This window comes from Moschus berezovskii, chromosome 16, assembly GCF_049115385.1.
Source record: "Moschus berezovskii isolate FMDL1 chromosome 16, NW_MosBer_1.0, whole genome shotgun sequence".
Taxonomy (NCBI): domain Eukaryota; kingdom Metazoa; phylum Chordata; class Mammalia; order Artiodactyla; family Moschidae; genus Moschus; species Moschus berezovskii.
Window position 1 is genome coordinate 12,148,794 of NC_142475.1, and position 13,250 is coordinate 12,162,043.

Genomic DNA, 13,250 nt, shown 5'->3' on the forward strand with positions numbered 1-13,250 from the left:
CGGGAGATCTGAGCCACGAACTGTGCAAGAAGCTCTGCTTTGGCTTGATTTAGGAACACATCAGGTACGGTATTCGATACATTTTATTTAGGGCCCAGGGCAAAGCAAAGGAAGTGGGCCCCTGGACCGGAGGAGGCTGCAGTCTCCAGCGAGCAGCCAGCACCGAACGAGGAGGAGCAGTTGAGAGGAAAGGGCGTGGGGGTCCACGGTGCCCGAAAGCTTGCATGGGGCGACCGCGTCATTTGGTGGCCGAGCATCCAGCCCCTTTCGCCCCCGAGACCCGTGCCACCGCGCGCGGCGGTTTCACTCCCCAAGGTGGGCAGTGAGTGACTCGGGAACGGAGGAGCGTAAGCCCCGAGAGGGGGAGGGCCGGCAGGCTTTCGCCGGCTGTTTGCACTTAAAGGTGTGTTGGGCTCGGGAGCGGCTTTTCCGGGGCTTGGCCAGCGCGCCCGCTGCCTCCCGGCCGCCGTTGGCCGCTCCCTCCCCCCGCGGCTCGCCCCCTCGGGGCGCCGCGCCCCGGGCAGCTCCGCACCTGGGCCTCACCTCTGTCCTGCTTTCGCCTCCCCGCGCCAGGCCTTTGAGCTTGACCCTTTAGAACCTGCGGCTTCGTTCCCCACAGCCGGCGCTTCTCCAAGCGCACCCCCCTTGCCCCCCACCACAGCCTCTCGGGCCCTTCCACCCGGGCGACCGGTCCCTCCGCGCCCTCGCCGCCTCACCCTTCCCCGTCCGGCCTCGGCTCCCCCTCTGGGTGGCCGCCGCCTCTTCCCCGCCCCTAGCGTCTCCCCCTCCCCTCTGCCGGCAGCCAGCCATTGTCTCCCGCCCCCCCCGCCCCGGGCGGCCTCCTCCCCCACCGCCTCTGCCACGTCGTGGTTTGAAGGAGCCAATGGGCCGGCCCCGCCAGGTGTCTCCTACCTGCACCACGTGGGGGAGGGGGAGGGGGCGGGCAGGTAGGGCCACATCCCAAAACAGAAAAGCTTTTCAGCCATTGCGCGCCTCCCAGGGGTGCAGCCTGGGCTCCGAGCTTTTTGCATAGACGCACGGGGCCATTGAATACAAAAAGGGCAGGCCTCCTTCGCCCTGCTTCCCACCCCCCTTCCTGCCCTGGGCGTGGAGCTCGGGCCAGGTGAGGGCTGGGGTGGTTGGTTACCGCCTTTTGCACCGGCGGCGGCGGCGGCGAGGAGCAGGAGGGGGGGGTGGGTGGGCGCTCTATTTTTTTTTTTCCTTCGGAGAGGTTTTAGCACAGGTTTTTTCCCCTCGTTCTCGCGGCCGCCCCACCTCGCCGCCTCCCGACCCCCCTTCTCCCCCTCCCCACCCTTCGTCATGACGGCGTCTCCGGATTACTTGGTGGTGCTCTTCGGAATCACGGCTGGGGCCACCGGGGCCAAGCTGGGCTCGGACGAGAAGGAGCTGATCCTGCTCTTGTGGAAAGTCGTGGATCTGGCCAACAAGAAGGTATTTCTGCACGGTTTCTGTCCAAGGGATAGGCGTGGGGGTAGAAGCTGGTCCGAGTTGAGAGGGAAGTGGGTAAACAACGGCTCTCGTTTGCCCACTTGTGAGGCTGGACCCGAGGTCTGGAGAATCCAAGGAGAAAACCAGACTTCTCTTCCAGCCGCTTTTGAACTTACTCTTTCAGCCCTCCAAAATCTGGCCCAGGTGGGGAGGCCGGGCGCCGCCAAGCTCTGTTCTCCCGTCAGGGGCTGCCCGGCGGAGGCGGGGTGGGGTCCCTGGGGGGCCCGAGCACGACTTCCAGGGCGTTTTCGGACCTGATCCGGGTGGGGGTGGGGCTGGGGGGCAGGGCGGCACCGACCTCTCGGCTACCGGAGCCTGGATTCTGAAGCCGGACCCGCCGGGAGGAGTGGGCCTTCCCTGCAGGGGAGCGAGGGAGGAGGCTGAGGATGGAGGTCCCCGCGTTCACGGAGGGGAAACTGACCCCTGCTTCTTGTTTGTTTTCTTTCTTTTTCCCGGAGGTGGGACAGTTGCACGAAGTACTAGTTAGACCGGATCACTTGGAGCTGACGGAGGACTGCAAAGAAGAAACGAAGCTCGACGCCGAGAGCCTGTCCTCGGCGCCGCAGCTGGACCAAGCGCTGCGACAGGTGACAGCGCGGGGCCGCGCCGCCCACCCCATCCGCCGCGTCCGGGCGGCGCGCCCTGGCTCCCGGGTCGGGGTGGCGAGACCCGGGCCGGGAGCCCTCGGTGGACTCTCGGCGGCGAAGTCTCTGTTCCTTGAAGCCTCCCAGCCCCCCGGGGTGGCGGTGGTCAAGTCGCTCAGTCGTGTCCGACTCTTGCGACCCCATGGACAGTAGCCTGGCAAAGCTCCTCAGTGCATGGGATTCTCCAGGCAAGAACGCTGGAGTGGGTAGCCATTCCCTTTTCAAGGAGATCTTCCCGGCCCAGGGATCGAACCTGGGTCTCCTGCATTGCAGGCGGATTCTTTACCATCTGAGATGGGGAAGCCCAGCCCCCGGGATCTTTGGGCCAAAACTTGTTAGTTTTCGGGCTGTTTCCTGAATCCCTCCTGGGGCCCGAGATCCGCCGGGTTATTCACCAGTCGTGTGTCGAGCGGAGTTGGAATCCGAGCACCCCCAACCCCAGGCCGAGACCCCGCTGTGGTCTGCGGCTCTGCCCCCAGCGCAGGGGGAGCTGCGGGGCTGGCGGGCCTCGCGCGGAGAGCTAGAGGGGAGCCCCCGCTGGGTGGGAACCGGGGACGGGGTTGTGGCTTGGTTTCAGGCTCCTGAATTCCCCCCAGGACCCGGTTCCGGTTCCGTTTACCTCTTTAGTGACCTTGGGCCTAGCGCCGGGAGGGTTTGTGGGCCCGACCGGGTGGGGCTGCCCCTTGGGTGGCCGCGAAAGTAGTGGCTGGGGTTGAGGTGACCTGAAAACCAGGATGCTGACGGGTCCTGGACCGCGGCTAGGGCGGGGCGCTGAACACCTGTGCGCAGGTGAGTGTCCTGCGTGCTCCCGGCTTCTGCCCTAGAACAAAAGTTGCTAATTACAGGGAAAAGTTACCATTGCTGGGGTGTGTTACAGGAAACGTGGTGCTGCGTTTAACAGAGTTCTGTGTACCCATCGTTGTCTGGTCTCTTAAGTCGTGTCCGACTCTGCGACCCCATGGACTGTAGCCCACCAGGCTCCTCTGTCCATGGGGTTTCCCAGGCAAGAATACTGTCATTTCCTTCTCCTGGGGATCTTCCCGACCCAGGAATCCAATCTGCGTCTCCTGCCTTAGCAGGCAAATTCTTTACTACCGAGACACCAGGAAAGCCCTCTATATACCCATTAGCCACATTTACTTCAGAAGCTGGTATCTTTTAAGTTTAGAGCATCTTAACGGAAAAAAAAAAAAAGTAACACCAGAGAATGATGTAATCAGAAGGCAATTTGCTGATGAAATGAGACCTCTGACTTAAAAGTCTTGAATGGATTTATTAGAAAAATGCAAGGAGGAGGGATGTTGAAGGATGCATTTACTGAATTCTTCAGTCGGTTAACTGAGGGTTGATTGGAAAACTCCCCCGTCTAAAGGAAGCTGGACCATTTGGAGGGACTGGTTCCTTCTAATGTTGCCTCCAGTAGTGGTGTTCTTTGCAGCTGTTAGCCCGTTGTTTTCTGGTTTTAAACAAGAGGGGCCACTTTTCAGAGTTGGTGAATCCTGCATCCTTTGCATCTCTGGGTGTGTTTTGTTCTTTTCAGTTTAACCAGTCAGTGAGCAATGAACTGAATATTGGGGTAGGAACCTCCTTCTGTCTCTGTACGGATGGGCAGCTTCATGTCAGGCAAATTCTGCATCCCGAGGCTTCTAAGAAGGTAAGAGAGCCCATTTCCAGAAAAAGATGATTAGACCTTAGGGGTGACTGGAGGCTTAAGCAACGGTGTATCCAGGTTTCTCTATTTTAAAAATATGCACATGAGGAGTTAGTATGTCATGGGTACAGAATTCAGTTTGAATTGATGACAAGGGAGTGGTGGTGACGGTTCCACAACAGCGTGGCTGTATTTAATGCCTCTAAATTATACACTTAAAAATCGTCAAAATGGTAAATACTGCATTATGTATATTTTACCACAATAAAAAATTTGCGGCACTTTTATAGAGATATTTGAGGTAACAGTAATTTTATAGATATCCTTTGGGGACTTAAAAGTTTGTTTTTGTGTATGTTAAGTTTTAGAGAGTCTTGACACTCTTTTCCAAGGCATATTAGCTGAATTTTTGACATTTAAAGTGGGTAAAACTGTAGTTTAATACATCGTGATATTCCCATCTGTGTTAACAAATGCCTTATCCTAGAAAGGAGGGAGCAAAGAAAAAATCTTTCAAATTAGAGTGTAATTCTAATAATTTCATTAAAAAGCTTTGTACTTTTAAGTAAATAGTTAAATGTTAATTATAGCATATTGTGTTTTGTCTGACTTTAAGTAAATGTGCAGCTGATTGAATTTTGTATCAAAGTAATGGGGTCAGCCTCATCTTTTACCTTTACTCATCTTTCTGGTATGGAAAAAAGTATGAAATGAGAAAGATACTATCTTAGGTAGATGTGATTTCCCTTCTGGGGAAGAATACTGAGGGATTGAGAAAAAATGGTACCCATAGACAGCAGATGCAGTGTGACCAATTATTGTTAATGTAATTGATCTTATCAGCTTAATTAGTTAGAGCTGTAACTTTTTATTGTGATAGGCAGATACTGAACTTGAAAAGATGGAAGTAAAATATTTTCATACGGAAAGGTATGTGAGGTAAATCTTGCAATAAAAAGTGTAGACTGGCTAATTGATGTTACAAGTGAGTAGTCAGTGCAGACTTTTTGTTTTTACTCCAGCAGGGAAAGGAAAGGAATGAATTAAATGTATAATGACAACTTTAAAAGTTTAAAGGAGAAACTCAAGTTCCTGTATCTTGAGAGTTGGATAAAAACTCCTCTTTTTACAACAACCTTAGTAATTGATGAAAAGAGAGGGTTATTTGTTAGTTAAATGCTAAACAAATTGCTATACCCTCAATCCAGAAAAAGATACATATATGGAATTTTTTTTCCCTTCAAACTCATATAAGGGATAAAATTTAATCTTTCTCTTTTGGGCTGGAGTAAAGCAGCAGTTTTTGTTATTTTAGATACACTGCTTTGGATGTGAGACAACCTCCAGAGAAAAATTTTCCTGAGTAACTTCTGTTAAGATTTTGATAAAATTAAAACAATTAATTTAGCCTCATAATGAAAATAATTCTATTCATTATAGAAAAATAAGAAAATGGTAAAACAAAATAATCCTTCTAGTCAGAAAACAGTGGTTTTTTGAATGTGAACATAATTGAATGTGTTCTTTCAGAATTTTGAAAAAAAAGCCTTACTTTTACAAGGAGCATTCATACTACATAAATCTTTTAGCGTATTTTAAATTTAATATAACATCAGTATTTTGTGTAAGCAGTAAAAAAAAAAAATTCACTGTCTTAAATGGATATACCTATTTAAACCAAACTTTTATTGTTGGACTTTTGAGTTATTGTCAGTCTAAACTGCTTTTAAATAAGCATTTTTGTAGGTAATCTTAAAAGATTCACAATTCAAGATTACCTATTTTGAAAACATCACCATGATATACTGATACCTATTTCAAATAGCATGAGCAAACCACATCTAATAGAATCCAATAAAGGAAATTTAGAGATATAATTGCATAAATATTATGGGTCACAAACATTAAAAAGTCTTTATATCCTTGATTTTATAATGTACAAATTCCCAGCAAGTGAACATAGACTGTCTTGACGTTTTAAGACAAATCTAAATTCACTGTAACAAAACTCAACTTTGAAAATTATTCAATGAGGATTTTTTTTCTTTCAGAAAAGTGACACAATAGTGTGATATTTGCTCCGACAGTTGAGCTTTGTTTAATTACAAGAGTGATGCTAGTCAATAGGAACCATGTCTTCTTTGCCACTGAGATTTGTGATATATTCTTTTAAGTCTAATTTGAGTTCTCAGGGTTTAGCCGGAATAATAATGGTCTGGAAAACTAATGTGGGACTATAATTTGGCAGAAAAATAATCCTCTTCAGGTAATCAGGAATTTGCTATGTTATTCTAATTTTAGTGTGTGAAGTATGCTTTATCAGAACCCAGTATTTTAAGCTTTTTTTTAATAGAAAACTAAATTTTGATAAAGACTTAGGGTCCAATGTCTAGACATATGTTGTAAACATATGCATCTGTATGAAAACTGAGAGGACTAATACCGCTTCCTAAAACTTTGTCTAACATTGTGGCTAGACAAAGAACATTGTCCTATCAGACAGGAAATATAAAATATAGCCTAAATGTTTTATAGCTTCAGAACTGTCTTAGAGGAATACATAGTGGAGCACAAATGTATAATCTATTGCCTTAAAATGAATTATTTTTTCATGACACTTTTATATAGGATGTAATACTTTAACAGAAAATGAAGACACTCTGTTTAAAAATTTTTTTTAATTGTGGTAAAATATAATTACATTCAGTTCTTAGATTCCTAATTGTTAGGGAATTATTGAACTAAATGTGTCTAGTTAACACTATCTACCTTGTCCTTCCTCAGAATGTATTATTGCCTGAATGCTTCTATTCCTTTTTTGATCTTCGAAAAGAATTCAAGAAGTGTTGCCCCGGTTCACCTGATATCGATAAACTCGATGTTGCGGCAATGACAGAGTGTATCCTTTAAGTGATGACTCGGGAATCAGTTGAGAAGACAGCTTTAGGAAAACATGACAATTCAAGAAACTCTAAAACATTGTATGAAAATTCACTTGTCCAAAATTTGTCTCTTGTGCTAGGGGAAAACAGTACAGTCAAAGTAGTTATAATTGACTGAATTTGAATGGTGATCTATGTGGCTTTAGATGTTGATTTTTGTGAGGTGAACACATAAAATAGAATTCAATTTTGAATTATGGGAGTGGCTTGGTTTTATTTTGTTTTTTCAGTCAATGAATTGTTGAATGTGAAGACCAGAATTTTTTTGCCCATTCTAAGGCCACTTATTCTTGATTATCTTGGTTTTGGTGTTTATTTCTGCTTCTTTTGAATGGATAAGAGTGTTTGGTTTTTTAATTGTGGATGTATACTCTTTACAAACAGCTGTTCATCATTGGCACCCCTTTTAATCTCTGTTTTTCAAATACATGTAGATTATGATGATTACTATAACTATCTGTTGAGATGATAAAATGAGGTTAAGATTTTACCCCAAATTATTTCATTATCAAGTTAATATATCTGATGCATCATGTACTGTAAAAGTAAATTTTATAATCACAAATCTTGTCATGAATGACCCATCATCTTTCATATAGTAAGTCTTTAAAGTGCTAACTAGTAAGCAATTATGTGCTAACTATCAGATGTAACACTGAGTAACAGAGGTGTTGGGGACCCACCCAAAGCCACTATGAGAATCATGGTGAAGTCAGATTCAGGTTATTTTCAGGAACTTGTAAGTTACAGATGTTTATTCTTAAACTTCATCATTCTTTTTCAGGAGCTAAAGCCTGATTTTTATTTCAAAATTTCTTGATGAAAAAGATGGTTTGGATATTTTTCCTAACCATTTGTAAGCAGATCAAACTCATTTATTTGCTTTCTTGGAAGTAGATAGCTAGAATTTTGGTGTAACTGATTTGGCTGCTCAGACGATAAAGAATCTGCCTGCCATGTAGGAGACCTGGGTTCAATCCCTGGGTTGGGAAGATCCCCTGGAGAAGGGAACGGCTACCCACTCCAGTATTCTTGGCTTGGAGAATTCTATGGACAGAGGAACCTGGCAGACAACAGCCCATGGGGTCACAAAGAGTCAGACACAACTGAGTGATTTTCACTAAGTTACTGGTTTAGCTCCCAGCAGTTGGGAGAAGGGTAGAATATGCTCATTTGAAGGAATTCTTCACACGAGTTTTCATTAGAAGGTTGGGACAGCAGAAAAACATTTGTTATGTGTTTTGTTGGTTAGAATGCTGTATTAGTTAGCTCAGGCTGCCATAACGAATACCCTAGACTGGTGACTTATTAGATATTAGTAAAAATGTGCATAGCTACAAATAAGAGGTTCTTACATTTCGGTATTCTTTTTTTTTTTCAATGTGTTTTCAGTTCAGAGATAACTTGTTAAAAGTTTACCCATTTTTTCTCCTTGGTTTCTTAAGAGCTTAACATATATAAGATTTGGGATATTAGTAAACATCTTCAGTATGGTAACCTGGGCTTTTTACTTGCTCTATGCTATATTATCTGGGCTTCCCTGGTGGCTCAGATAGTAAAGAATCTGCCTGCAATGCAGAAAACCTGGGCTCGATCCTTGGATCGGGAAGATCCCCTGGAGAAGCGAATGGCTACCCACTCCAGTATTCTTACCTGGAGAGTTCCATGGAAGAGGAGCCTGGTGAGTTGGAGCATGGGTTGCAAGCGTCAGACATGACGGAGCAACTAACACTTTCACTTTTCACTTCATGCTGTATTACCTTCACATTATGCTCCGTACTCTTTAAAAAATTTCTGTATACCTTTATATAATTTTTGCGTTATCTGACCTTTAGGTGAATGGGTAATATGATATTTTTTTTCTGTCATTCCTTTTCATTTTAGCTCCATAACTATTTGTTGGCAATTTTGTGTTTTGTTTTCCAAATACCATAGTACTGAAAATCAGAAATATTTGACTACATCAAACAGGTGAATTATGAATAAAGCTAAGTTAGGCTCCATTTCAGGCATGTGTGTGTGCTCAGTTGTATCATACTCTTTTGTGACCCCATAGACTGTGGCCTTCCAGGCTCCTCTATGCATGGAATTTTCCAGGCAGACATACTGGAGCAGGTGACCGTTTCCTCCTCCAGGGGATCTCCCTGACCTATGGATCAAACCTCAGTCTCCTGTGTTGGCAGGTGGATTCTTTTCCACTGAGCTACCTGGGAAGTCCTTCTCTAGTTCCTCGACTACGAATCAAGCCTAGGACTGTGGGGTCTTAGCCACTGGGCCACCAGGGAAAGTCCCTCAAGCCTCACGTTTATTTGTGGTATTTCCCAGTGAAAGCTTTGTGAACCCTGGATGTAAATGAAGCAGTATGACCACTTTGATAAAAGGTTTAGGCATTTCTTGTATGCAGTCCTGGTTCTTACATTAGCATTTATTTTCCTCTTTTGTCTTTGTATTGGTTGTAGAACCACTGCAGGGGTTAATGTTGAGTCTCTCTGAGTTATTCCAGCTGCAATTTTGTTACCTGCTTTTTTGAGTTATGCAGTCCTAAGTAGAGAGAAGACCTCACTTAGCAAGTGAACTATGGCTGGCATTTTGTAATCAGGTGAAGCGGTAAGGGTATGATGATAGGAATTGGGGCCCATGTAATATTTTTTTTAAAGGAAGAAATTTATCATAGATACCTTGGGGGAAATTAATTTTACTTGTCCCCTGCTGAAAGTCCATTTTGATTATGAGACTGTTTGTATGACTTACCTGTTTTGTTTTTTTTTTAAGAACAAACCTATTTCCCCCACAATCTTGAGTGGAATTACTTCCTCCTGGTTTTTTAACCTATTTGTTTGTTTGTTTTGTTATTCATGAGCTGATTTATTCTCCTTAATCAAGACCTTTACCACTGTCTATTTCATTTTACCAAGCCTTTACTGAGAACTCATTTTAAATGAAGTATGGCCTTATCCAGAGAGCACGTGAACGTAGGAAACTGTCGATTGGAGAGTATTGTTTACCCAGTAATAGCCTCCCAAGAGCCCCGTAGAGGAAGTATTGCCCCCTTTTTATAGCTGGGGAAACTGACGCTTCGAGGTTTTGTCTTCAGTTAGAAATGGCAGCATTTGAACCTGAGTCTGATTGCAAACATCCTGCTTGTTAACTAGGGGATAAAATTCTAGAATTTGTAAAGATTATTTGAGCATGGGGTTGCCTACTTAAATAGATTATCTCCCTTATAAATTTATATTCTGTTTCCTGAGACTATAATATTCAGGGGGAAAGGGAAGCTAATTTTGTAAAATTTCAATCCAATTGTAGGGTATTACATCCATATATGCTGTTTGACATTATTAGCAAATGCCATTTCACTAGTGCAGGTTTACAATATCACAGTAAAAAAAAATCACTAAGCCACTCTTGTCTGCCCATCCGAGTGTTAGTAGGAGTGTGTGTGTGCTTCACCACTTAGTGATAGGAGTAAACCATACGTGTTTGTGTGGGCACGCTGCTAACATGGTAACAATGGCCTATTTTCCCCATATATTAAAGATGGACATAATAGCCTTACTGGCAGAGTGGTAAGAACAGGAGCTCTGGGGTCTGATTTACTGGGGGTGAATTTACTGAACCTTTCAGCCTCAGTTTCCCCATCTTGAAATGGGCGTGACTTTTCTAAGGAATAATCATGTGGTCCATGCAACCACGCAGCTACTGTCTGCCCTACTGTGCACTCTCCAGTGTAGACTGGGTTGTTGAGTGTCGTGGAAAAAGAAAGCCAGCTGCCGATGACTGAAAGGACTTCCTTATTGATTTAGGACCTTATCGAAACTATTTTACCCCTAAATATTTTTTTCTAACCTTGTATGAGACTGGGTATAGGCTTTTTAACATGTCAGCTACATGTTAGTACGGGTAAACTTAAGGGTTAATTTAGCTTCTCCATTGTAAAATGGTGAATGTGGTTCATTCTGCGCTTATGTGCTTGTTTTTATGATATTTATTTTTAATTGTTTTGTAATATTGCTTTCTGTCATACATCAGCATGAATAGCCATAGGTGTGCCTATGTCCTCTCCCTCCTGCCCATTCCCACCCCTCTAGGTTATCAAAGAGGTCCAGTCTGAGTTCCCGGAGTCATGCAGCAAATTCCCATCAGCTCTTTATTATGTTAATGTACGTGCAACCATGTGCCTCTCTCCCTCTCCTCCCCCACCCCATTGCTGTTCTTTGAACAGATTCGTCAGTGCCATCCTTTTAGATTCCATATATATGCATTAATATATGGTATTTGTTTTTTGACTTCTCTCCATATAATAGGCTCTAGGTTCATTCACCTCATTAGAACTGACTCAAGTGCATTCCTTTTTTCGGCTGAGTAATATTCCCAGCTTCTTTATCCATTCATCTGGCGATGGACATCGAGGTTGCTTCCATGTTCCAGCTGTTGTAAATAGTGCTGCAATGAACATTGAAATACACATGTCTTTTTCAGTTTTGGTTTCTTCAGAGTATATGCCCAGAAGTGGTATTGCTGGGTAATATGGTGGCTTATTTGGTTTTTTGTTTCAAAAAATGTTGTTTTGGTTTCGCTGGGTCTTCGTTGCTGCGAGAAGTGTTTCTCTAGTTGCGGTGTCCGGACTTCTCATTGTGGTCGTTTCTCTTGTTACAGAGCGTGGCTCTGGAGCACAGGCTTGGTAGAGGCTTGGGGGCTTAGTTACCCCGAGGCATGTGGCATCTTCCAGGGCAGAACCTGTGTCCCCTGCATAAGCAGGCAGATTCTTAACCACTGGACTACCAGGGAAGTCCACTTGTTTGTTATGATTAGTTGAACTGGATCTTTGTGGTTGTACACACCTTCGTTGCCCTTCTTAAAAAAATAGAGGCAAATGCTGAATCCTCCCTGGTATCTTTTTGCATATGAAAGGGATGTAAAATATCACCTAGTTAAGCTGGGTTACTAGTTGACCTTGTTAGCTGAAGTGGGGAAGAAATTATCTTTGGCACCACATGGCTGTGATGTGAGCCAAATCGGCCAGTAGTCAGGTTTGTGGTGACTAGAAATACTGTATATTCTTGGCCAGCACTCAGAGTTGTTATGTTAATTTTATGTGGTTTATTTTGATTACAAAATAGTTTACTTTTAAAATGTGAGTTTGGGAATTCTAGGATAGTTGTGTTTTTTGTTTTTTGTTTTTTAGGATAGTTGTTTTGTTGTAGAAGGCTTTGGAAAACATTATGGAGTCTCTCTTTCCTAATTTGTTTATCCCATATAAATGTCTTTTTCTAAAGTAGAAATTTTTCTTTTATTTTGCTTTGGCCCCTACTTCCAGCTTATTTCTTCAGAGGTATAATTGTAATATTAACAATAATACCTCCTGAAGTAATAGTTGTTAGGATGAATCTCATTTTTCTGTCCCTCTTAGAAAGTGTAGGCTTCTGCGAAAGAGTTAAAACTACGGATATATGTTCCCCAGCATTTATCATAAAAAAAGTTTTTGTTGCTTTGAATCTTAGTTACATTCTTTTATAGTGGCATTCTTATTTGCTTCTTTCAAAGCTTACTTTAAAATATAGCAGATCATTTATACAACCTGTTTTACTTTTTTTATTTTTTTTGGCCACTCAGCATGGCTTGAGGGATCTTAGTTCCCTGACTAGGGATTGAACTGTGCCCCCTGCAGTGGAAGCACAGAGTCCTGTCCACTAGACTGCCAGGGAATTCCCTAGAACCCATTTTTTTAAATTATGCAACTCATATAAGGGTAATTTATCACTTTCCCTTTTTTCCTTCACATAATTGTAGGAAATTCAGTTCTTATTTGGAGCACTGTTTCAACTTTTTTTTGGGTCTATTCCTTTGTTCCTTTAGCACAGGAATTTTATTGAAAAATGTCTGTCTGGCAATATAGGCAGCTGTGTTAAAAGTAAGCAGTAGAAGGGGAAGAAGCAAACTTTGTCTTTGGTGGGAGGTGCGGGGCTGCTCCGAGAAGGCACTGGCAAGCCACTCCAGTACTCTTGCCTAGAAAATCCCATGGATGGAGAAGCCTGGTGGGCTGCAGTCCGTAGGGTCGCTAAGGGTCGGACACGACTGAGCGAGTTCACTTTCCCTTTTCACTTTCACACATTGGAGAAGGAAATGGCAACCCACTCCAGTGTTCTTGCCGGGAGAATCCCAGGGACGGGGGAGCCTGGTGGGCTTCCGTCTATGGGGTCGCACAGAGTCGGACACCATTGAAGTGACTTAGCAGCAGCAGCAGCAGCTGGGCTGCTGTTTAATGGCAATGAAAATGCCTTTGAGTTGGAATTTTGATGCAATTTTAACATAGTTTAAATTCAGTTGCTCCACAGTGCCTTTGTTTTATATGTGTGCTTTCTCCTCGAAACTAAAAATTTGTTTTAAACTAGTTTAAGTCCTGAAATCTGTTTCACTGATGTGGCACCCTCTGTTCGTCTATCGACGAGGTCTCCGGAAGTCTCTGTAAATGCAGCGCTTAGCTCAGTTGTAGCCTGAAACGCT

The 13,250-nt window shown here is 43.9% G+C and overlaps 1 protein-coding gene across 4 annotated transcripts in view; it reads left to right on the forward strand.

The window, feature by feature from the left end:
* Positions 1 to 1,077: 1,077 nt before the first annotated feature.
* ESRP1 (epithelial splicing regulatory protein 1) overlaps positions 1,078 to 13,250 on the forward strand; it is a 55,761-nt gene continuing 43,588 nt past the window's right edge. For 3 of the 4 annotated variants that reach the window (XM_055431743.2, XM_055431744.2, XM_055431742.2), the window contains exons 1-4: positions 1,216 to 1,452; positions 1,968 to 2,096; positions 3,694 to 3,807; positions 6,589 to 6,703. In XM_055431743.2, the coding sequence (XP_055287718.1) occupies positions 1,321 to 1,452; positions 1,968 to 2,096; positions 3,694 to 3,807; positions 6,589 to 6,703 (490 nt within the window). In that variant the 5' untranslated portion in view covers positions 1,216 to 1,320. Of the gene's footprint in view, positions 1,453 to 1,967; positions 2,097 to 3,693; positions 3,808 to 6,588; positions 6,704 to 13,250 lie in introns of all 4 variants that reach the window. The other variant, XM_055431741.2, reaches the window with a different exon arrangement.